Source organism: Pyrus communis, chromosome 11, assembly GCF_041283825.1.
Source record: "Pyrus communis isolate YQ-2024b chromosome 11, ASM4128382v1, whole genome shotgun sequence".
NCBI lineage: Eukaryota > Viridiplantae > Streptophyta > Magnoliopsida > Rosales > Rosaceae > Pyrus > Pyrus communis.
This window is the reverse complement of record NC_142575.1, coordinates 31,046,835-31,072,882: the sequence shown is the minus strand read 5'-3', so window position 1 is coordinate 31,072,882 and position 26,048 is coordinate 31,046,835. Positions and strand designations below refer to the sequence as shown.

The 26,048-nt window shown below is 37.6% G+C and overlaps 2 protein-coding genes across 2 annotated transcripts; both read left to right on the top strand.

Moving 5' to 3' along the window:
• Positions 1 to 1,571: 1,571 nt before the first annotated feature.
• On the top strand, positions 1,572 to 15,079 carry LOC148693276 (uncharacterized). The gene is made up of 9 exons (XM_088680352.1): positions 1,572 to 1,584; positions 1,646 to 1,979; positions 2,071 to 2,307; positions 2,478 to 2,578; positions 2,711 to 2,865; positions 13,940 to 13,999; positions 14,072 to 14,274; positions 14,570 to 14,691; positions 14,810 to 15,079. The coding sequence occupies exons 1-9, from the start codon at positions 1,572 to 1,574 to the stop codon at positions 14,866 to 14,868; spliced, it is 1,284 nt and encodes a 427-aa protein (XP_088536478.1). The 3' UTR covers positions 14,869 to 15,079.
• On the top strand, positions 10,738 to 12,197 carry LOC148693277 (uncharacterized). Its single transcript, XM_088679456.1, has one exon. The coding sequence runs from the start codon at positions 10,738 to 10,740 to the stop codon at positions 12,082 to 12,084; it is 1,347 nt and encodes a 448-aa protein (XP_088535582.1). The 3' UTR covers positions 12,085 to 12,197.
• Positions 15,080 to 26,048: the final 10,969 nt, after the last annotated feature.

The following is a 26,048-nucleotide window of genomic DNA, read 5'->3' as shown; positions in this document are numbered from 1 at the left end:
TTATATGATCATCAGTAGGACATCAAAGTTGAACGGCTCCGACCGAGAATCCTGAAATATTATGGTCCTAAATTACCATCTAGTCCTTTTACGTTTCAGTAAATGATCAGAACAAGTAGCGGACAAGAGGTAAGAGAGAAGCTGTTTCAAGGAAATAAGAAATGGTAAAGGCATGTGAACTTTCTCTCTCTTATTATTTTATTACAGTAAAAAATCAAGGACAATTACTACCAAATAATCCTCGTCTTTCATACTCTCTTTTTTTCGGTCGCTGCCCTTAAAGGGGAGTAGTGTGCGGGAAGCAATAAAAGTTCATATATCTCCCTCACTTAGTCACTTCCCTCCCAAAACCACACATCCATGCGCACAACATAAGTTTGTGTGTTTTCGGTGCACAACTTATGCCTGGTTTGGTACTGAGGTGATTATGAAAAAAGCTGGTATCAAAAAAAGCTGTGAGCTATTTTTGTGTTTGGTAAACATTCAGCTTCAGCTTTTTTTCACAGTTTTGGGTGAAAAAAAACCAAAAACAAAAAACTGCAAAACCCAGCTTTGAAAAACCGGCTTTTTTTCACATCTATTTTACATAAAAGTTTACCAAACACTATAATACTGCTTTTTTTTTCAAAAGCACTTTTATAAAAAAAAGTTTACCAAACACTCTGCTGTTTTATTTCACAGCTGCTTATTCTCACAGCACAGCAGAAGCAGCTTTTTTTCAAAGCACAGCAATACCAAACCAGCCCTTAAGCTTAGCTATTCCTCAATTCTCCCACACTCTGTCACCCCATTAATGAGAACTCATCTACTCTGTGGACGTAGCTAAATTTAAGGTGAACCACGTTCATCTTGTGTTTGCTTATCTATCTCTCTCTTTACATATTATCACCACTAGGTGACCAATCGATGGGCAATTCCATTATCATTTGCCAATCGATGGGCAATTGCCAATCGATGCTACATTTGCCAATCGATGGGCAATTCCATTATCATTCCTAGAAATAAGAATAAACGTCAAAGTAGAAAACAAAGTTGCACTATGTAAAACATCCCCCGCTAGCAAATCCATAGTGGAAGCACGATCCACACAAGCATTGATAATAGATATTGCTTGGGAGGAGTCACTTTCGACTCGTACCTTTTGATAGCCAAGTTGTTGAGCCAACTCAACTCCATGCTTAATCGCTAGCAACTCAGCCTGAAGAGCCGACGAAATTGCTTGGGAGGACTCACTTTCGAATTGTACCTATTAATTTCATACTTTTTTTTCATACCTTGTTTCATACTTTTTTTTTTTTTTTGTACGTCCCTCTGCAAAAACCATATCCATGCACAACCACAATTATAAAAGTTCATTAGCTTAGCTTTTTTTTTGCTTAATTACGTCAATTCTCACTAGCTTGCTCAATTACGTCATTTCTCACTAGCTTAGATACGTCAATTATCACACACACTCTCACCCTATATTTTCCTTCCCTCTATCTCTCAAAACCTCAAACCCCATTTTAACGTCCTATGAGTCTGAGAAACATAATCACCACCATCGCTAGAGTCTTTGCTCCACCTCTGGAATGCCTCTATCAGGTAAACGTGTGCCCCTCAATTTCTTTTTTTTGTATTTTGGGATTATTTTTGTTTATTTCAGTATCTGTTTCATTTGTGAATCTAAATCATTCATTGACTGTTGGGATAAGAGTTTTGAAGGAGGAGAAACCGAAGGGATCCAAGGTGTGGTCGCTAAAGCCACAGCCGACCACCATGGTTGACGGAGACAAGAACGGTGATCGGACCACATTCTCTGGTAGTTGCACAACCGCAAAAGTAAAAACGAGTAGCCAAAGTTCAAAAAAGAAAGAATTTAACAACTTGAAAGATAATCTTCAATGTTTATGGGATAACTTGGTCGGCGAGTGTCAGCATGGACCACTGTCTGATCAGATTTTGTTAAAGTGCATGGATTATATAACTGCATTGTCACGGTTAGTGTTCAAAATTTTCAAGTTCTTATTGTTAAAAGGTGCGTTTATCTGTTAACTACTCTCGTTTGAATTGCCCTGTTTTATGTTAAAGCAGCAGTCCAAGGACTTATCGTCAAGCTGCTACTTGGAGGGCTCTGCAACTGATCACATCATTTATATCTGCTGCCAACACACTTGCTACCAGGCGAGAAACTACTCGTATACAATTAAATGCTGAAAAAAAGATTGAAACTGAGGGACCTCGTGTGGAATCACTGAACAAGAGGCTCTCAATGACTCACGACAAGATAACTACATTAGAGCAGATGATGTGCAAGATATCAAAAGGGTAGGATATTCTGACTCAGCATTATAACTAAGAAGCAAAGAAAACTGATATAATTTCAAAAGGGTAGGATATTCTAACTCAGCATTATAACTAAGAAGCAAAGAAAACTGATATGATTTCAAAAGGGTAGGATATTCTAACTCAGCATTATAATTTTCTCTATGTTGCAGACACCAGCTTCTACCACCAGAGATCAGGCATGTGGTAAGAGCATTAGAGTATGAACACTTGATTGCTCAGGAGTCCAATGGCTCCCAATCTGGTGCAAAAGGTTTCACTCCTTCCGAACTCTGTTTCACTTAGTGGATATGATTGTTTGTATTCTTTTATGTTCTGTTTCTCCATAATTAGGAGCTCAAAAGTTTTTCACCCATAAATCTCTCCTTCCTTATTTGTGGTGCAGGTTTTTCATGCTATGAACATGGCACCATTAATATTGCTTACCGTTGGGGAAATTTTATTTGTGTTGGAGTTGATTCAAAGTTGAGCAATTCCTTGACCGGAGATGTAACTAATCTTAATTATAACAAGTTCCATCAAATAAGTCGAAACATATATATTACTGTTTGGACCTAAATTTACGCTATCGGCCCATACAATCAAGGCCGTTAGATGAGTAAAGTTCTAGACCGTTGGATGATAAAGTGGTTGAGATAAGTTTGATATCTAAAAGATAGGTTGTTGCTTACCTTGAGAAGTCTTTGACCTAGACTCTAGCTGATGAGTTTGAATTAAAATCAAATTCTGCACAAGTGAAGCCACACCACACATCTGCTTCTATAAATACAAGGCTGCGAACACCATTCAGGAGACCTCCAATTCAACACCCAACTGCCCTGCGCAAAACCTCTCAAACATCTTGAGATTTTTTATTTTCTTTTTCCGCCGACACATCTTCAGTTTGGATAAACAGCACTGTGAAGGCAACCGGCGAACATCTTCAGTTTGGATAAACAGCACTGTTGCCGTAGAATCAGCCGTTCCCGAAGCACCTTCAGTTTGGATAAACAGCACTGCGTCGAGGCCGACTGGTTATCTATCCAAGTCTCGGTCGAGAAGGATTTTCAAATCCTTAGTGGCAGAGGTCATCTCATTAGCCTTCTCGGCGAAGTGAGGTGTTACCAGGTTACTACATTCGGCACCATAAAAGCCGAATTTGATATTGAACTTCGTAGAACTAGCAGCCTTGTCTTCAGGCTCGAGAATCCAAAGGCCGAGATTTGTTCCTTCCTCGGCCGCAATCGTAAGATAAAGAAGTCACCGACGCGCTCAACGCAACATCAACAAATTTTACTCCTCGGCCGAGCTCGGCCAACGAGTTGGCACGCCCCGCATTCGATCGAAGGACGTAGTTAGCTCATTAATTACTCGGCCTGCGCGCCACGTAGGCTTTGTAATTTTTAGGGTCAACATTTTGGCACGCCCAGTGGGACACAGTGCTAAAACTACGAAGTTCATATGATATATCAAGATTCCAATCTGGCTCAACGTAGCCGATTGTACGAGCGCCTAGAGGAATTGAAAAAACACAATGAAGAACGAAAAAGATCTTTGGAAGTGGAAAAAGTTCTTCGTGGCCATAAAGAGTTGCAAAAGTCATTCGCTTACATGTTGAGAATAAAAGCTCATGTTGCCCTGCAAGAGCAATGGGTAAATGAAGACAGGGCTCGATTTAATGCCTGGCTAGATGGAAAATATTTTCCTTACGTTTTCGACTACAAATCAATTCCATTTGAGGAATGGTTGGTTGAAAAGACTGGGGGGCAATTTTCCGCTTCGGCCGTAATCAGACATCGGCCTAAGAAAATTGTTAATTTGGTCGAGGAACAAAGGCCACCTATTTTTTCGGTCGAGACTGAAAGTGTGGTAGGCCTAGAAGAAAATGTTCAAGTTTCTGAGCCAAAAATTGACTCAGAAAATGATTCTTTAGAGGAGTGTTCCAATGACGAACAATACCGATACACGACTTCGGACCATAAAACCACATCAATTGATATGGTAATTAGAGACATGGTTTTAGATGCCGAAACTACGCCAATCAATATGATTATTGGTGATAACACCGATATAGAGAAATCTCATTCGGCTAAGTTGTTTGAATTAAAAGCCGAAATTATGCTTGTGGGGCATAATAATTGTTTAACACATTCGGCGGCCGAAAATGAAAAAATTTTCACCAAGTTACAAATATTTGGAGAAAATTCTTTATTCGGCCTAGAGAGAAATCAATTTGAAAATTTTCATATTAAACGATCTTGGCTTGGAATAAAACATCGTTGGCCTCCTCCTATTTATGGTTCGACCATTTTTATTTCCGTATGCTAAAAATATATATATAATAAATAAATTATTTTCTTGAACATACGGCTATGCAAGCCGATGAAAAGAAAATGGGGGGCAGACATTATGGGCTTGCTCTCAATAAGCTTTTCCTCAGTGAAATTTAAGCGGTGATGGCCTGATGCTTAGTGCAGTGTGCAATTTGTTTGAAATTTCAAGCCTAACCTTGGTTTTAAAGTTAGCTTACATCAGGATGCCGTGTGTGTATATATATATATATATATATATATATATGCCACTTTTATATATAAATATGTATATATAGGCAGGCCGAGCTCCAGGAATGGTTTTCATCGTCTTCGACCCTAGTTCTACTTGGTCTCGGCCCCACTTTATCCTCGACCCCAGTTTTTCTCGGTCTCGTACCAATATACTTTCCAAGTGATGCAACCAAGTCTATGGAACTTTTGAAGGCAAAGAAACTGGAGAAAGGAATGGAATTTTAAACATTAGTTTGCCGAATAAATTTTGTTCGGCGGTGGTTTCTCAACTATATGTTTTTCGTGGTCATTTGGCGGAATTACAAGTTTCAAAGCCATGTAGCCGAAGCTGGGGAAATTTTTTATACCTGTTGACAAATAAATTCCTGGACCATTCGGCTCCTCGGCCGATGCGAAGAAAATAAAGGGGGCAACTACAGTGCGGCAATCCAAATATATATATGGCCGGATTGGCCGAATATATATATATATATAGGTTCTACACCCAATTCTTCTTGGCCTCGGCCTCGGCCCACTTTACAAAACTATATGGCCGAATACAATTCTTTAGCCGAATAAAAGAAAGTTTGGCCGAATACAATGGGATATATATATGTATATAGGTTCTACACCCAATGCTTCTTGAACTCGGCTCATTTCTCTCGGCCCCATATGGTTTAGCCACTTTTATAAGTCACTAACATATATATACATGAACACACATGCCGAGCTCGGCGAGATGATGCTCGGCACAGGTTTGTTTTATGTGTGTGTTTGTGTATGTGTCTATATATATATATATATATATATATATATAACGGACCTATCCATTTTGATTGTTTTCCCGATCTCACAATAAGTCTTTCAGATCCACATGTTTTAAAAGCTCTTACTCTTAATATCAAAACCTCCGGGTACCAAGTCCTGGAAGGAACACAACCTTTGGCACTTATTTTTAGAGTTTATTACAAAGTCACTGGCACAAACATGAATTTTCAAGCTTTGAACAAAAGTCCTCGCGACCACACTCTTTTAATCCAAACAACCCAAGAAAGCGCAAACATTAGAGTACCAAGAACCATTAGGTGGTCAGACATCAGTCTCCCCTCAGATTGGTGTTTAATTAATGAAAGTAAGCCGGTTTCCGTTCAAAACAGCCTCGTTAATCTTGACAACATTGAACAATATTTTGACGGCACAGTTAAAATCAATTTTGATCGTCCAGCAAGAAAATCTTGTGAATCAGTCTTGTCGCACAAATCTTTTACTCCTAGCAGACAGTGTTTTTCTGGATCCACGTCAACCGATAGACTGGGTCGAGATCAAGATTTAATCAAATCTTTAGTAAACAAAAAGTTAAAAGAGCAGGAAGCTGCACAACAAGATCTAGTCAATGATTTACTCAAATTAAAGTCTGTCGACACCTCTTCACAAGTTGCACATCCTGTTTATCATCCTCCAAACCAAGAAGAACCCACTTCTCCAACTCCTTCTGATTTTGAAACAACATCGGTGAATCACCAATTACTTGTTTTAAATAAACCACATAAAATCCGATGGAGGAAGCTTAAAGCTGACATCACTTCTGAGGAAAACATCCCCAGAAGAAATATTTTTAGAAAAAAGTATTGTGATGAAGAAAAGCTAGCCATATATGCCGAATGGAAAGCTTTTGTAGAACAATACCAATTTGAAATATCTTTCTTTGATTTTATTGAAAAACATTTTGAAACAAAAAATAAAGTTACGGTTGTTACCAAAGAAAATTGGGTTAAGGAAGACAAAACTTTGATTTCTTCCAGTCATCCTCCCAAAGAAACTATTTTGATTTCCACTGGTAATACCAATATCCCCGCAACCCCTTTTAAAATTCCAAAAGAAGATTCTGGTTTTAAACCTGTCATTGAACAGAATAATTTTACAAACCAAAGTCTTCATACCATTGGAAAACAGTTAGACAAAATTGAAACCAAAATCGACAAATTGTCTCAACCAAAATCTTCTCCAAAAGAAAAACCTTTAGTAAATTTTACTGATACTGCTTCAAGTTCCACTGCTTTAAAATCCATGACTACTTTACAAAAAATTGATCATATGCTCACTGAGCTCAAAAAAGAAAAAGTTGTTAATGTTTTGCAAAACAATGATGTTTCTGTCGAAGAAGAAAATACTTCTGATTCTTCTCAGGACACGGAAACTAGTTCTGCTATCCAAAATATTGAAAATATTTTTCAAAACATTGATCTTCAACCAACTTTTGATTTAAAACGTATTCGTACTCATCCGGTCAACCCTACTTCTCTCACAAAAAACTGGTATCCCAGGCCAACTCCTCCTGACCTTCAATTTGAAGAACGAAATATTCAAAATCAATTTTCAGTTTCAGCCGACAAACTTTATGAGTGGAACATAGATGGCTTATCCGAACAAGAACTTTTGAACAAACTTCAACACATGTCCATGGTTGCTAATAGCTATATTTCAAATCACAATTTTACACAAACACAAATCGTTGATCTTCTCGTCACTGGCTTCACGGGAATGCTTCATTCTTGGTGGGAGAAGCACTTAACTTCTCAGTCCAGAGATGAAATACGCTTTGCGGTCAAAAAAGATGAGGAAGGATTTCCCATTTTTGATGAAACGATAGGACAGGGAATACCCGACGGAGTAAATACTTTACTTTATACGATTATAGAACACTTTATAGGAACACCCAGCAACGTTACTACGCGTATTCACGACCAACTGAGTAATTTAAGGTGTCCAACCTTAAGTGATTTCAGATGGTATAAAGATGTTTTCATATCCAGAGTTATGCTTCGGGAAGATAGTAATCAACCTTTTTGGAAAGAAAAATTTATCAATGGTTTACCAAATCTTTTTGCTCACAAAATTCGAAATGTTTTAGTAAATGAAGAAGGTGTCATACCTTATCATACCCTTACTTATGGTAACATAGTTAATGTTATTCAAAAGGAAGGATTGAAAATGTGTATCGACATGAAGATTTCAAAACAAGTTCATAAAGATAAATCTATTGCTAAATACGAACTTGGAACATTTTGTGAACAATATGGTTTACCTCCAATCGCTCCTTCGAGTAAAAAGAAAAAAGCCCAACAAACCAGCAAGTTTTCTAAACATCAATCCAGATTTTATAAAAACAAAAGATCTTCCAACAAACCTTTTCAGACAAATAAATTTTATGAAAAACCATCTTCAAACAAAAAACCTTTTCGAAAGTCTAAAAAGGATTTTCAAAATAAAAAGGGAAAGTGTTACAAGTGTGGTAAATTTGGTCATTATGCAAATGAATGCAAGGTTAAAAAGGTTATTAACCAACTAAAAATCTCTGAAGAAGAGAAGGTTCAACTTATCCAGGCTTTAGAAATTAGAAATACCGACTCTAGTCAATCTGACAAAAATCCCGATTTTTCCGTCTCCGACTCTAGCAGTTCTAGCGACGTCTCCTCGCCAAACATTAAGTTTGGGTGCACGGACACTTGTTGTAACAAAATTTCAGTGCTTAATAAGCAAGAAGAACAAGAAGAGTTTTTAATGGAATTAATTAGTAAAGTCGATGACCCTGAGTTAAAATCTTTTTATTTGAAAAAACTCAAAAATTTGATTTCTTCTCATGAACCTGGCACTAGTCAAATTTCTTCTCAAAATATTTCTCTCAGTACCACTTTGGAACGTTTTAATAAACACAAAAAGGAGATCACCCTCAAAGATCTGCAAAAAGAAGTTAATCAAGTCAAATCGGAAATTAAGTTTTTAAAATCCGAAAATACCGAAATTCGTTCACAACTCAGTAGAGTACGTACGCAAGAACTCGTCCAAGAACAAAATGGTTCTTCCTCAAATTCCGATTCCGACGCTCACTCGACTAAATCTTCTTCTTCAAAAGAACTTGTTTTAAGTCTTTTAGACAAAATAAGAATTCGAAAATGGTATTCTAAAGTTACGATAGTAATCGAAGATTTTCATTTAGAAACCATCGCTTTAATTGATTCAGGTGCAGATTTAAATTGCATTCAAGAAGGATTAATACCTACTAAATATTTTCACAAGTCTACGGAAACACTTAGCGCTGCAAATCAATCCCCGATGAAATTAAAATACGAAATTCCCAAAGCCCATGTTTGTCAACAAAATATTTGTTTTAAAACTCCATTTGTTTTAATCAAAAATATTTCTGATCCAGTTATTTTGGGACTCCCTTTCATTGCATTAATTTATCCTTTCAAAGTTCATCATAACTGCATTTCTACCAAGGTTTTTGGCCAAAAAATTACTTTTGAATTTTGCATGGAAACAGATCTTAAAAAGTTAAAACAACTTCAAAAAGATAATGTTTCGAAAACCCTCAACCAGATTACTGCAAAATCCCAACAAATTGCTTTTTTACAGGAAGAAATTCTTCACAAAAGAATTGAAGAACAATTAACAAACAAATCTTTATTAGATTCTATTCGCCAGTTTTCCGATAAGCTTACTAAAGAAATTTGTTCCGATCTTCCAAATGCTTTTTGGCACAGAAAACAACATATTGTTAAACTACCTTATGTTAAAGATTTTATTGAGTTAAAAATCCCCACAAAAGCACGACCAATTCAAATGAATCAAGAAGTCTTAGAGTTTTGTAAAACTGAAATTAATCAACTTTTAGAAAAAGGAATTATCCGTAAAAGCAAATCTCCATGGTCATGCCCTGCTTTTTATGTCCAGAAAAACGCAGAATTAGAACGCGGTGCTCCACGACTGGTTATTAACTACAAACCTTTGAATGATGTTTTAGAATGGATCCGATATCCAATTCCTAACAAAAGAGACTTGATAAAGAGACTTTCTCAGGCAACTATTTTTTCTAAATTTGATATGAAATCAGGCTTTTGGCAAATTCAAATTCATGAATCTGATAAATACAAAACTGCTTTTGTAACTCCTTTCGGACATTACGAGTGGAATGTAATGCCTTTCGGCTTGAAAAATGCACCAAGTGAATTTCAAAATATCATGAATGAAATTTTTAATCAATACAGCCATTTTTCGATTGTTTATATTGATGATGTATTAATTTTCTCAAAATCAATAGAAGAGCATTGGAAGCATTTGCATGCATTTGTTAGGATCATTAGGTCCAATGGGTTAGTTGTTTCGGCATCTAAGATTAAGTTATTCCAAACCAAAGTTAGATTTTTAGGTTACCATATTTACAGGTCTACCATTCAACCAATAGATCGAGTCATCCAGTTTGCTGATAAATTTCCAGATCAAATTATTGATAAAACCCAGCTTCAAAGATTCCTTGGATCTCTCAATTATGTTTCAGAATTTTATCCTCACCTGCGTCAACAATGTAAGCCCTTGTTTGATCGTCTCAAGGAAAATCCTCCATCATGGTCACAAAATCATACTTCCATTGTCAAACAGATCAAAAATCATGTCAAGACTTTGCCTTGCCTTGGCATTCCAACTCCCGGCTCTCTCAAAATAGTCGAAACCGACGCATCTGAAATCGGTTATGGAGGTATCCTTAAACAAAAAATTTCTTCCGAAGATCCTGAACAAATTGTTCGTTTTCATTCAGGAGTTTGGAATTCTGCTCAAACTAATTATAGTACTATTAAAAAAGAGATTTTATCTATTGTATTATGTATTAGCAAATTCCAAGATGATTTATTAAATCAAAAATTTTTAGTTCGTGTTGATTGCAAATCTGCAAAACATGTTTTACAAAAAGATGTTCAAAATATTGCATCAAAACAGATTTTTGCACGCTGGCAAGCCATATTAAGTATTTTTGATTTTGATATTGAATACATTAAAGGCAGCCAGAATTGCATCCCAGATTTTCTAACCAGAGAATTTTTGCAGGGGAAGAATGAGTACTAATCCTACTCAGCAACGAAGGCTCCCAGCCACCCTTACCCAAACCCCAGCACCAGTAAAACAAGAGTCTATTCCCGACTCTTCATCGGCCCTCGCCATTACAAACAGATTTACTCCCTTAGGATCAACAGTAGGAAATATCCGACCAAATTACCAAACGGCCTTAGCCACCCCTTATGATCCTTACTCATCAGTTCGTTCTCCAGCTCCCTCACAACCAAAAACACCTAGCTATGCTAAAACATCACCATATGTCCAGAACCCTCATTCTGAAAAGCTTTTTAGCATTCCTCTTCATATTGACAAAAACCAACCCCCAGAGCGCATTGCCAAATTACTCCTTCCACCAAATTTTCATTTCTTACCAACTGAATCCTATAAAAGCCTAAAATATTACCAGGCTATCCTTTCAGAAACAGAAAGCATTGCTATTAAGCCAATTTACAGTACCACTCACCAAAACAAAATATTGTATCATTCACTCCATATTGGAAAATTCCTTACCGAACTCGAATGGGGAATTCCCCTTTTTCACACAAAACCCCTTCATACCCAGCATGTTCTCATCCCAAACAATCATTACAATTACTATGATTATATCCAAGCATGGACCAACATTTTTCTCCACCAGACAGAAGACTTTAGTCATTCATGGTTCATAACTTTTGATAAGAATTTCAGATTGCGGTTTCCTGCATGGTTTCCAGATTGGTGGGCTTCCCATGGCCCAAGCTCTTCCATCATTCCAGATGACCTTCGTCATGTACTCACAAACAACTTCCAGCCTAGTTTTGACAGAAGTCGTTTCGACAACAGAGTTACTATTTTTTCACTGCTCATGGCCAAGTACAAGATCCCATGGATTCTCAAATGGAACTTTGAAATAGACACCGGTGGTATTTACAGAACCAGATGGGTAAAATGGTGGGATAAATTCAACCACCAAAAAATTATTGATCTTGTAAAAGTGGAATTTCCCCAGGCATCTTTTCAGGCACTGCCAATCAAAGTTTCATCTTCGTCCTCACAAGCTTTGCCAATTCATCAGCAATTTCCTGAATTACCAAAAGCTCAGGAACCAGTTCAGTCCTTATCAGACATTAGTCCATCTTCCTCTCTCAAAGGAATTTCCAAGTCAGCCAAGTCCTCCAGTTCAAAGAAAGAAAAAACTACCCAACTACTGGATATGGCTCAGCTGCTAATGGCGGAAGCAGCATTGCTGCAAAAGAAAAAAGGTTCAGACTCAGATTCAGATAATTCTGATGCCTCGTCTCAGCTTCCCGCCAAATGGGCTGATCAAGCAGATTTTCAAGATGCCCAGGACCCATTTGATATCTGAAAAGCAATATTTGCCCATGTGATTGTGTCAGCCCAGCAACATCATCAGCAGTAGCTGTTTTCATCTCTTCCGCAAAAGACAAAGCATTATTCTTCAATAGTGAAAAACAAAAAAGTCACTATTCACAATAGTGAAAAACAAAAAAGTCACTATTCATTTAACTTTTATAAAAGAATCAAAGCATCTTCACTATTCTTTCACCCAGCTTTAGCAGACAGCGGGATTCCCGGATCATTTGGCCAAGTCTCATTCAACCTCCTCGCTCTATATAACGAGGATTCATCTTCAGAAGAGGAATAAGTTTTTAACTTCAAGAACTCAGTTCAACCATATCTCTCTGAGATTATTCAAACACTTGTAATACATACATATTATTCAGGATGCCTGCGAGCTCCATCTCTTTGTTTACTTGTTTCATCTGCCATTAGGCAATACCTGTTTGTTATCTGCATTGCAGTAAGTTTTCAATAAAACTTATTTTCCAAATATATTTGCATCATTACGTTTAATTCATTATTTTGATATGCTACTCTGTTTTTATATGTTTTATTTCTGCACTTTAAATTCTATGGACGGCTATGCCTCCTGCTGCTATTTTATATTTTACTTCCGCACTTTACATTCTATGGCCGGCTTTGCCGCCTGTTGTTAGTTCCGCCCCATTATATATATATATATATATATATATATATATATATATATATATATGCCAAAAGTATGGCAGACAAATATATCAGGCACTTGTACATACATACATACATGTATATATATATATATATATATATATATATATATATATATATATATTCCGAGTACCATGAGAAGCAGTGGGTGAGAGCCTTCAAGACTTCAACCCTATTTGGTTTTCTCTCGGCCAGCCCGTCGAGGTTTATTTCGAGACTTGTCAGGCTATGGAGTGGATTTCTCGACCATATATTTCTTCGACTGCGCTAATTTCCTTAACCATTTGGCTGAAAGGCCGAAGCTCAAGGAAACTGGGGGGCAATGTTTGGACCTAAATTTACGCTATCGGCCCATACAATCAAGGCCGTTAGATGAGTAAAGTTCTAGACCGTTGGATGATAAAGTGGTTGAGATAAGTTTGATATCTAAAAGATAGGTTGTTGCTTACCTTGAGAAGTCTTTGACCTAGACTCTAGCTGATGAGTTTGAATTAAAATCAAATTCTGCACAAGTGAAGCCACACCACACATCTGCTTCTATAAATACAAGGCTGCGAACACCATTCAGGAGACCTCCAATTCAACACCCAACTGCCCTGCGCAAAACCTCTCAAACATCTTGAGATTTTTTATTTTCTTTTTCCGCCGACACATCTTCAGTTTGGATAAACAGCACTGTGAAGGCAACCGGCGAACATCTTCAGTTTGGATAAACAGCACTGTTGCCGTAGAATCAGCCGTTCCCGAAGCACCTTCAGTTTGGATAAACAGCACTGCGTCGAGGCCGACTGGTTATCTATCCAAGTCTCGTTCGAGAAGGATTTTCAAATCCTTAGTGGCAGAGGTCATCTCATTAGCCTTCTCGGCGAAGTGAGGTGTTACCAGGTTACTACATTCGGCACCATAAAAGCCGAATTTGATATTGAACTTCGTAGAACTAGCAGCCTTGTCTTCAGGCTCGAGAATCCAAAGGCCGAGATTTGTTCCTTCCTCGGCCGCAATCGCAAGATAAAGAAGTCACCGACGCGCTCAACGCAACATCAACAAATTTTACTCCTCGGCCGAGCTCGGCCGACGAGTTGGCACGCCCCGCATTCGATCGAAGGACGTAGTTAGCTCATTAATTACTCGGCCTGCGCGCCACGTAGGCTTTGTAATTTTTAGGGTCAACAATTACAATGGCTGGATTGAGGATGGCATGGGAGGATATGTACCAATCGATAACATCAGTGGTAACTAAAAATTCCCAATTTTTTTTTTTTACTCAAAATTATATATATTGATTTTCAATTGGATGGTGATAGTTTTCAACAATACCTAAGGAGTTGCACAGGGTGGAGCTAGCGGCTAATCTAGCCTATCAGTTTGTTAGTCCCTATGGCACAGTGTGCAGCCTTGTTTTGGGATGGGACATTACAAGTCCACATCCCCAAATGTTTCGAGTGATCGCAGGTGAATCATTTACGATGAGTGATAGTGTTATGGCTCTTGGTACAGGAGAAGAATAGTAAGTTTTAAGAATTTTGTTCGAACTATGAACTTTGTTTTTGTGGTATTGTTTTTTCCATTTTTTTTTTTTTTTAAACAAACGATTATCTATGGGCTAAGTTTGATAATGAACTAGTGATAACATAGTTCAAATTTGCCTTTGGTAATCAAACCTAAGACCTTGATATTGCTTTTGTATTTATAGATAGAAATTATTATTTTTTTTTTTTGAGAATCTAACGTACTAATTATATAGAAAATATTAGTATGTTTGTAAATATAAAATACTAATTATTTTGTTCGTTAATATGTAGTATAAACTTGCGGTATCTAACAGATTATTGTCATGGGCAATTAGCACATGCCTTCCAAGATACAATGCTACTACTCACCCAAGCCTGCCTTTTAGATCGTTTTTGTGGTGGAATTGTTGGAGGTAAAAATCATAATTTAAAATTTGTTAATTATTATTACCAAAAAACATAATAAATTGTAATTTTTTTTCTTTTTAAATAAAAATTGTGACTTTTATTTCGTTTACTTTTTAATTGTAGGGCGGGTACTGCAGAGAGATCAGCCACCATCGTGCCAATATCTTGACTTCTTCTATTAGGTCATGACGAATGAAGTTGGGTTCTAAATGGACCTGAATGTTTTGTCCGATTGCAACTACATCACATATTCGTTTCTCCTGAGGATTCTGCTCAAGATCGCAAGTCTGCATCAAGAGGAAGAAGCAGTCCTAATGGTTAATCGGTAGCTGGATTGGCTTAGCAAGTATTTTGGTAAACCATGAAACCTGTGTTAGCTTGGAAACCAGTAGGCAGTAGCTTTAAACATTGAAGCTTAACTTAGGTTGGTTGTTAATATTTACTACTTGGTTACTCGTATTCGTGTGATGTATGTTTCCTTTCTTGAATGTTGAATCGTAACCTTCGTGGTTTTTAATGAAGAATTTGTTGAAAATTATATATTATAATATTAATTTACAATATTTAATTTTAATGTGACCACTGTTTCACATGCAAACATGATGCCAAGTAGTGAAGAACCAACGGTTTTCGTTTGAAATATTGCATATTTTTTTATAGGTTACATCGTCTCATCAAATAGTGCAATGGGTGTTACTTAAACCCAAAGACACTAAGACATGCATATAGAAAATTAGTTAGTCAACTTTTATTTCTGAGAAATAGAGTTTTTTCCACCCTATTTCTCTTTTTCTTTGTTAATCAAATTCCGAGTTGTGTCTTGAGTGAGAGTACATAATATATAAAGTTCACCAGAGTCTAAAGATTGAAATGCTTCGATTTCAGCTTATAGATTGTTGAATCCTTGGATTAAGAACAAATTACTAACCTGAATTATGGCGATGTTGCACACAAAGGTTCCAAAACTGTTTAAGAATGGACGCATCTGGCAACATTTACAGATTTGTTGAAGCAAAAACATAAACCACAACTCCGATAGCAGAATACAAACCTTAAGCACAGCAAATATTTCATTAGACTAGAACTGAATTTTCCATTATTCAATACCTAGAATGAAGTTATTGTGAAGGAGACGGTTATCATCATCATTTTTTTTTAACAATCGACAGTTAGCAAGTTATTGGTATCTTCTTTCATTGCAGATTTAGGTTTGGCAATAAGCTCGTTCTAAAGTTCCCTTAATGCACTACGAACAAAATCTTTTAGTTCACCTTGACTCTCCGTGGAACAAAGGTTGACAGCATTTACGCAAGATCTCAGTGCCTCAGTCTCACCATGTATATAAAAATGTCTCCTTGATGAGTTGAAGGACATTTCTAATTTTAAATTTCTGAAAAAGCATATAAGCATTTTCTTTGAGACTAAGTTGTGAAGAAATACCATATAACAAGCAACGAAAAAACACAGTTAAGCATCTGCTCATGTCTCTTCAGGAATATAGCTCAGTATTCATACGCACGATATATTCAATCAGTGATGGTACTTGTACTTTGTCATCCATGAACTTACATAGAAGTAACGGGTAATTCTTCATGATGGCAAGAGTTATATCTCGTCCGTTGTGTTCAAATATTTCCAGGCATATTCAGAAAAAGGGAATTTAGAATCAAGTCCTCTTTTGTACATATCATCCAAACCAGGATAAATCAACAGGTAGACTTGGGGCAGGAAAAGACACAAATAAACAGGATAGTAAACTTGAAGGAAAGCCTGACAAATATCAGATTCATTCTCCAAAACATGCTATGACAAACATGGACAAATACCAAGCAAGGCGAAGATAACACAAAAGGGACAAAAGATTAAAAAGGAGTGTACAAGTTACGCACTTTTTGAGCTTTATTGTAGTATTGCTTCCGATTATCAGTGGCTGGAGCAATCCTCTCTCCTACAGCCTTTTTAACAGATGCACAAGGAAGTTGCATCGTACCCAGTTTGTTGCATCCTCATGAGTAAGCTCGACCAATGGATTCTTATCCAAAAGCATAGAGATAATACACTTCCAATCCTGCAAAATACTAAACACCAGCTTAAAAGAAAATATAGTAAAAGGAAAGTTGTTACTAACACTTCATTCCATTTTCAAATTATTTGGCACGCTAGAGCCTCTCAATTGAACTGGAACTTGGAGGCTAGCCCTTACCCGAGGGGAAATTCATTTTGCGACTACCTCCTTTTTCTTCACGACCATAATGATAACTACTTAACAAAACGATACAAAGAAAAACTCTCTGATAGAAGCTGGTAAAAGAGAGGAGTATACAGCAGAACCATTTCTAACACCAGCCAAGCACTTCTTGTTGGAAATTCAAATTAAAAGTCATGTGATCTGTCCATGTGATGCTAACCTTTCTTTACAGATTGTTTCCAGCAACTACAAAGATCATTGCTTCCTCCATGTGTTAGCCGAAAGGAGATTGAAAGACAGCAGAGATGTGAGCTGCTGTAAAGGTGGTTATTACAACCTGCCATGATGCAATGCATGTGTATGCCAACTATCAAAGTTGCTGCATGTGTTTGAAAGGGTGTAAAGATGTGGAACACCATCATTCATTATATGTATTGTTGCATTGTTTATTAATTTCTGTTTTGTATAAATAGGCCATCTTGCTAAGCTTTAGATCATCCCATCCGAATCCCATTTCCCATTCTCATTTTCAGCTTGTAATTTAGTGCAACTCCAAGTTCCCACATTGAAGAAAGAAAATTATGAAAGATGGTGCATCCAATTCAAAGCATTGTTTGGATCACAGGAGCTATGGGAAGTTGTCAGTAGTGGGTATGTTGTACCCACTGCTGAGCAAGAAGCCGTATATACTGCGGATCAAAGGAACACTCTCAAGGACTTACGAAAGAAGGACCAAAAGGCGCTGTATCTTCTATACCAGGGTTTGGAAGATTCAACGTTCGAGAAGGTTGCAGAAGCAACAACGAGCAAGCAAGTATGGGATACACTTAGTACAATCTACAAAGGAGTAGATCGAGTCAAGAAAGTGAGGTTACAGTCACTTCGAGCAGATTTTGAAACTGCTCACATGAATGAAGGGGAGAGCATCTCCGACTATCACTCAAGGCTCATTGTGATAGTAAATCAGATGAGGAGAAATGGCGAGAGACTCGATGAAGTACGAGTTGTGGAGAAGATACTCCGGTCACTCACATCTAAGTTTGAGCATGTGGTGACTGCCATTGAGGAATCCAAGGATTTGGAGGTGATGAGCGCAGAGGAGCTACTAGGATCCCTCATAGTTCACGAGCAACGTATTCAGAAGAATGCAAGCCCCACAATGCTAGAGCAAGCTTTGGAGTCAAAGTTGAATATTGACAAACCAAATAAAGGTCGTGGGCAGTGGAACTCACGTCGTGGGAGTTCATCCAACTGTAGCCGAGGACGAGCCCGAGGAAGAGGTCGAGACTATGCACAAAATCTAGGTCAGTCTCAAGAGTGGAGATCTACTCGAGGAAAGACGCATATCCAGTGTCACAGTTGCAAGCAGTATGGACATTATGCAAATGAATGTTCATATAAAAATGGTGAGCATGTCAACATGGCAGAATCAAGTGGAAATGCTGGTGAAGAACTTACAGTCTTTCTAGCACACCATGATATCAGTAGCCAACAAGATGTCTGGTATTTAGACTCTGGTGCAAGCAACCACATGTGTGGAAAGAAAGAGTTTTTTGCCGAACTCAAAGATGGGCCTTATGGATCTGTGAGTCTTGGTGACTCCTCAGAGTTGCCAGTTGAAGGCAAAGGAAAGATCAAAATCATCCAGAAGGATGGTAAAGAATAATACATCTCCGATACCTACTACATACCAGGTATAAAGAGCAACATTTTGAGCATTGGTCAACTGCTCCAGAAAGGGTATGTTATGCATATGGAGGATATGTTTCTCACTCTCAGGAATGCAAAAAGAAAGCTTATTGCACATGTTCAAATGTCAAAAAACCGAATGTTCCCGTTGAAGTTGAACACAAAGATTGGGAGTTGCAACATCGGTGTAATGGAAGATGAGTCATGGAAATGGCATCTTCGATTTGGCCATCTTCATTTCAATGGCCTAAAGTTGCTGTCAAGTGGAGGAATGGTTCGTGGTCTACCCCAGATTGAAGCCACACGCCAAGTATGTGAAGGTTGTGTGCTTGGCAAGCAAGCACGACTATCATTCCCTATTGGTGATACATGAAGAGCAAGGGCACCACTGCAGTTGGTGCACACAGATATATGTGGTCCATTGGATCCCATGTCTTATGGAGGTAATAGGTATTTTATTACTTTCATTGATGATTTTAGTAGGAAGACTTGGGTTTATTTTCTCAAGGAGAAGTCGGCTGCCCTAAAAATCTTCAAGGAGTTCAAGGCACTAACAGAGGCTGAAAGCAACCACAAGCTTGTGGCTGTGAGATCAGATAGAGGTGGAGAGTACACCTCCAATGCTTTCCAAGCCTACTGCAAGGAGCAAGGAATTAGGCATCAACTGACTGCTGCCTATACACCACAGCAAAATGGGATAGCTGAAAGAAAGAATCGAACCATCCTTGACATGACAAGGTCCATGCTTAAGGAGAAGAATTTGCCAAAAGAGTTATGGGCAGAAGCTGTAGCTTGTTCGATTTATTTGTTGAATCGATGTCCAACAAAGAATGTCAAGAGGATGACACCACAAGAGGCTTGGAGTGGATACAAGCCGAATGTTACACACCTAAGAATTTTTGGGTGTGTTGCATATGCTCAAGTTCCAGAAGCCAAGAGGAGGAAACTTGATGATAGAGATGAGAAGTGTGTGTTTGTGGGCTATAGTGAAGAGTCCAAGGCATACAAGCTCTACAACCCACTAACTGGCAAACTAGTGGTTAGTAAAGATGTCATCTTCAGTGAGGAAGAGACATGGAAGTGGAACAACAAAGAAGTCAGTAAAGAGAAGATCGTCTCCACTGATTTTGAAGAACCAGAAGTTGTACCACCTATTGAGCAACAGCCTGCTCAAACAATCACAACAACTCCAGTGCACAGAATTGCAAGGAGTGGTCCTACATCTAGTGAGGAAAGCAACTCCTCAACTCCAGTGAGGTTAAGGAGTCTCACAGAGATTTATGGACAAGAAGAAGAAGAAACCAATTTTTTCTGCTTCTATGCAGACCACGAGCCTCTCTCATTCAATGAAGCTGTGGAAGAAAATTGTTGGAAAAAAGCCATGAAGAAGAGATCCATGCCATCGAGAAGAATGACACTTGGGAGTTGACAAAGCTCCCACCAAATCAGAAGGCTATTGGTGTCAAGTGGGTTTACAAGATCAAACGCATTGCAGATGGGAGTGTGGATCGATACAAATCAAGGCTTGTAGCAAAGGGCTACAAACAGAAGTATGGAGTGGACTATGATGAAGTCTATGCTCCAGTTGCAAGACTTGACACGGTAAGATTACTAATCTCTCTTGCCGCTCAGCATAAATGGAAAATTTATCAATTAGATGTCAAGTCAGCCTTCCTTAATGGAGTTCTTGAGGAAGAAGTGTACGTGGAACAACCAGAAGGCTTCCAAGTACAGGGAAAAGAAGATAAGGTGTATCGTTTAAAGAAGGCTTTGTATGGCCTCAAGCAAGCACCACGAGCTTGGAACTCAAGGATTGACAACTACCTTCACCAAAATGGATTTCAGAAATGTCCATACGAGCATTCAGTTTACATGAAGAATGGTGCAAAATGGGAGTTCTTAATTATTTGTCTCTATGTAGATGACTTGTTGTTTACAGGAAACAATGAAGCAATGTTCTGTGAGTTCAAGCAATCCATGTTCAGTGAATTCGAGATGACTGACAATGGATTAATGTCATACTTTCTTGGCATAGAAGTGAAGCAAGGAAGTGATGGTATCTACATTTCTCAACAAAAGTACATGAGAGATATATTGGAGAAATTCAATATGGACAAGTGCAATATTGTCAACACTCCAGTTGCAACTGGATTGAAGCTGTCTAAGGAAGGAGAAGGTGAGTTTGTAAACTCAACCGTGTACAAAAGCTTGGTTGGAAGCCTAAGGTACCTTACAATCACAAGACCTGATATAGTTTATGGTGTTGGACTCGTGAGTCGATACATGGAAACACCAAGGGAGTCTCATTGGCTGGCCGCCAAGAGAATTTTGAGGTACATAAGAGGTACTCTAAACTATGGTCTATTTTATAATTTTGGTGAAGATGCAAAATTATTTGGTTATTCAGATAGTGATTGGGGAGGTGACCAAGATGAAAGGAAAAGCACAACTGGCTATGTGTTTTTTCTAGGATCAATAGCTTTCTCATGGACTTCAAAGAAGCAATCAATTGTTGCTTTGTCATCATGTGAAGTCGAGTATGTTGCTGTAGCCTCAACCGTGTGTGAGGCAATTTGGTTAAGAAATCTGTTGAAGTCAGTGTGTCATCCACAAATGGAATCGACTGTGATTCATGTGGATAACATCTCAGCTATCAAGCTTGCTAGGAATCCAGTCCAACATGGAAGGAGCAAGCACATTGATACCAGGTTCCATTTTCTAAGGGACCATGTGAAGCAAAAGACAATTGAGCTTGTCTATTGTCACACGAAGGAACAAGTGGCAGACATCTTCACTAAGCCATTACCAGTTGAATCATTCCGGCTGTTACGTGAAATGCTAGGCATGAAGGCGTTTTAATTTGAGGGGGCATGTTGGAAATTCAAATTAAAAGTCATGTGATCTGTCCATGTGATGCTAACCTTTCTTTACAGATTGTTTCCAGCAACTACAAAGATCATTGCTTCCTCCATGTGTTAGCCGAAAGGAGATTGAAAGACAGCAGAGATGTGAGCTGCTGTAAAGGTGGTTATTACAACCTGCCATGATGCAATGCATGTGTATGCCAACTATCAAAGTTGCTACATGTGTTTGAAAGGGTGTAAAGATGTGGAACACCATCATTCATTATATGTATTGTTGCATTGTTTATTAATTTCTGTTTTGTATAAATAGGCCATCTTGCTAAGCTTTAGATCATCCCATCCGAATCCCATTTCCCATTCTCATTTTCAGCTTGTAAGCTATTGAGTTTGTAAACTCTCTTTTCATATATCTAAGTGCAAGTGTTTTACCAAAGCTTGTTGCTTCCCTCCTTTCTCTATTTCTCTATTTCTCTATTTCTCTATTTCTTTCCTTGTCCAATTTTATTGAGAGTGAAAGTGAGAGGTGTGATAGAGTTTGTAAACTTATCACCCACATATTTTGGTATTGAGTTAGCAAACTCTTGTGAATACCAACACTTCTAATGATTGGAAAGTAATGAAATAGGAAACAGAACAGATCCTAATGATTTCTCTCCCATTTTCCATCCATCCCCTCTCATTCTTTTCTATGAAACTGGATGCTACAAATGAGAAAGGGGTTTTGGGTTCTCGGGTTTGTTACCAGCTTCTATTGAACGTTTGTTACCTTTCAGAAACATATATGGAAGAGTTTTTCAATATGGGATTTATTCTCAACAGCCTTTTGGTTTCGATTGGTTTCATCAGGATCCAGAAGGGCATTGAGAATATGAATGAGACAGCACAATATTCCCGAATCTACAAGAGATTGTTTATCAAAAGGGTGCAAACAGAAAAAGGAACACAAGCATGAACAGCATACGGTACGAATCAAGGACTAAACATCATTTTAAGTCCGTCACAACCAAAGAGGTATCCAAATCTAGTGAAATTAAGAAATTTTACCCCAGAAGCTAGGATTTGTAAACCAGTTAACAAATTTGAACCAGGACTGATGCCATCCAGCAGACAAGTAAATAAGATTATGATGAAACAGTGGAAAATACAAAACTACCAACTCAGTTATTTATTAACTAGTGGAGAATTTCTAATGGCGTTTGCAATGGTTATATTCGTAATTAGCTGGGGAAGAAGTACCAATCCGGCGAGTTTCTGCGGCAGGGTGGCGGAAGGTCCAGCGCAGGTCGACCTCGTTTCTTTGAAGTCATCGGCAGGTCGACCTCGTTTCTCATGGTTCTCAGTGCTCTGTGTCTGAGTGTGAGCCTTAGTCGTACTCAACAACGAACGCACCAAATCAGGTCAAATTTTGTACAGACAATTTCATATAATTGAGAGAGGGAGAGAAAGAGAGAGGAGAAATTAATGAAACGTACTTGACGGTGGTTCCGTGGCGGTGGCCGTGCACAATTCATAGCCCCTATTTATGAATAGGCATATTTTTAAACTTTACACATTGAAAATAAAAAAAGGAAAAGAAAAAGAGAAGGAGGAGGAGGAGGAGGAGGAAGTGCAGTTGGTTGTTCCATGCAAGTCATTGGCAATTGCAAAGTTTGACTTGTATGTATAATTTTTTTATAACTTTTTATAAAAAGAAGTTTTGTATATTTATTTCTTAATGAATAAGGAATTAGAACACAGTATATATACATTTGCCAATAAAATTTAGTAATTAATTACACCTAATTAACTTAATTATTGAGGCTAAGATTAGTTACAAAACCGTTACAGTAAATATACAGTTGTACAAGCTGACAAGTAAAATATCCAAGTGTGAGTTGTCTCTTTGTTTAGAACTAAAACAATTGTATACGAGTTACATTTAATTTTTGTCAATTTTTTTTTAAAATCGGGATTTTTCTCAATTATACACCTATTCATGGTTTTACGTGATGTTTTTATTTATCGGGAGTGAATACTTAGTTGAGTTAAAATTATGATAGTTTATTTATGTTACTAAAATTATACATATAGAAATTCAACACGAGTGAGTTCCACGCAATATTAGTAATTTAAATCTTGATTTAAGAGGGAATGGTATTAGGATTAACAACAAAACAAATCATCTTGTGTCCAAATTTTGGTACCTATCAATCTATCATGTAATGAGTCAAGCAACGATTAATCTTATTGTAATAATCAAGCTAGATTTATGTAACTTAGTTGACACGTTACGGGGGTAACTATAATTGGTACTTTTATTTTTCGAGGATAAGTATAATTAATACTTTGAGATAATAATAATTAAATATAAACATATCTAATCAAATCACTAAGAGCTCGTTTGGATGTGCTTTTGAAATGACTAAAAGCACTTTTGGTGAAAATGTTTTTAGAACCAATCATTAGTAAAAATGTAAGTAAATCATGAAAAATCACTTTAAGTGCTTTTGAAATCCAAAAATATTTTCTACAAAAGCAGTTTTAGTCATTTTAAAAGTACATCCAAACGAGCCCTAACTCATTCTTGAATAATCAAACAATAGATTGTAATTAAGTAAATTGTTGCATTAAAATGTATCATTTGAGCAACTATAATCAAGGTGGTGCTATCCATACACCTATTTTTATCTCTCACACTCCTTATTAATTTATGTCATTAGATCCTCTTAAATTCATTCAATCGGGGGCCAAAAATTGAAAAGTGTGTGGGTAGCACCATCCATAACTAATATATACCAAGTAATTTATCCAACATTTAGACCATCTCCAAAGAAGATTTTAAATATGCTAAACAGGACTAAAAGACATTTAGGTGTACTTCAATGGAGATGCCATGTATGATGTGGTAGCTGAGTCATTTGATTTTTTGCTTTGTAGCTGTGTTCTTTTTACAGCAAACAAAGAAGCAGTCAACAATACAATTTTACGACTTAACTTTTCTGTATTCCACAATTCTGAATAAAAGGTACATACAATCATTGTGTCGGCCATCCTTGTATAGCGGCAATGAACCCTCGATATTCGGGTCTCAAACCATGGATAATTATTCTCTTCATCCTGGTTTCCCCAATAGGAGCTGTTGGATCTAATTCTGAAATTTCGCGGCATATCGACTTCACCTTGTGAAAGTACTGGGCAATCGTCATGTCGCGTTGTACCATCGATAGCAGCTCATTCTCAAGAAGTTGCAATTTTGTATCGTTCCTCTTCGAAAAGAGTGTAACAAAAGTGTCTCATGCTTCCTTTGGCGTTTTAGCATCCCGAATGTGCTCCAACATTTCTTCTTCTATTGTGGTCTTTAAGGAAAACATTGAATTGTCTGCTTTAATTTTCCACTTCCGCAAGACGCCGTTAGCATCTTCCGCTGCCGGTTGTGTAACTTCACTACCACCGACAACCTCCCACAAGTCTTGACCTTGAAGGTAAGACTCTATACACGTTGCCCACGTGTTATAGTTTTGGTTGTTGAGCTTCTTGATTCCTCCAACAACTTGAAGATTACCCATCGTATCGGCAAGACTTTGACTACACCGAACAAGCTTGAGTGACTACCGTGCAGAGTAATACACTACTCTCGACACAAAGAAGCTCCCTCTCAAGCTTTGTGATAACCCCAGCAATAATCTCAAGAAATCTTTTCTGATGTGGAAGATCAGTCAAAACTGCAACCACAGAGCATACTCGGAATTTCAAGAGACTTTACAACCAATGCTCTACTAAGAACTATCCCTGACCGACTTGGCCCTGATACCAATTGTTGAATAAGAAGAGTATCCAAGATAACTCTAATGATCCCAAGAAGAAGAAAATAGAGCACACTCTTAAAGAAAGCTCACAAAACAAACTAATTAGCAAAGCTTTTCTTATTTAGCTCTAGGCTTTGTTTTTCCTTGGATGATATACAATGCTTGGGGACTTGGGTATTTATAGCAAACCAAATGAAAGCTACACCACACACTTAATTAAACTAAGATTATTTACTACCACACAAAACCCATTAATTGCACCTAATTTTTTCCACTCAACCATACTTAACATTGCCTAACTTTGCAATTGTAAGCAATTACATCATCAAACTAGATATGGACTTGGACTTTAGATTGGGTTGTGGATTACTTATGGTTTTGGGCTGACATTGATTCTCAACAGACCGTGATACCACATTCTGCTTCTTTCTCCACTACGTAACCAAATTACCTCCAACAAATGTAAAATACCCAAATGTAGACCTTCTATCAGTCACATCACCTGCCCAATTAGCATCAGTAAATCCCTCAATCCTCATATGTCCATGACATTCATACAAAATTCCTCATTTATTTCGCCCCTTGATTGCTCAAAAGTCCAATAGCTCCCGATCTATTTCAAAAGGTTTCACTCTTTTAACAACTTCAATAGCTCGATTAACAACTTCAAAGATAAACCTCATTTATTTCGCACCTTGATTGCTCAAAAGTCCAATAGCTCCCAATCTATTTCAAAAGGTTTCACTCTTTCTGAACTCTATTGCACTTTGTGGATTTTCAATCCATAATTTTGCACATAAGCTTTCTTTTATGTTTTTTCGCTCCATAATTAGGAG

Excerpts from the sequence above, each read along its gene's own strand:
- LOC148693276 (XM_088680352.1), top strand. Across the intron at positions 2,866-13,939 it reads AAATAAGTCGAAACATATAT|ATTACAATGGCTGGATTGAG; the intron begins ATTACTGTTTGG and ends TTAGGGTCAACA. Across the intron at positions 14,000-14,071 it reads ACCAATCGATAACATCAGTG|TTTTCAACAATACCTAAGGA; the intron begins GTAACTAAAAAT and ends GGATGGTGATAG.
- LOC148693277 (XM_088679456.1), top strand. The coding sequence starts at position 10,738 with ATGAGTACTAATCCTACTCAGCAACGAAGGCTCCCAGCCACCCTTACC.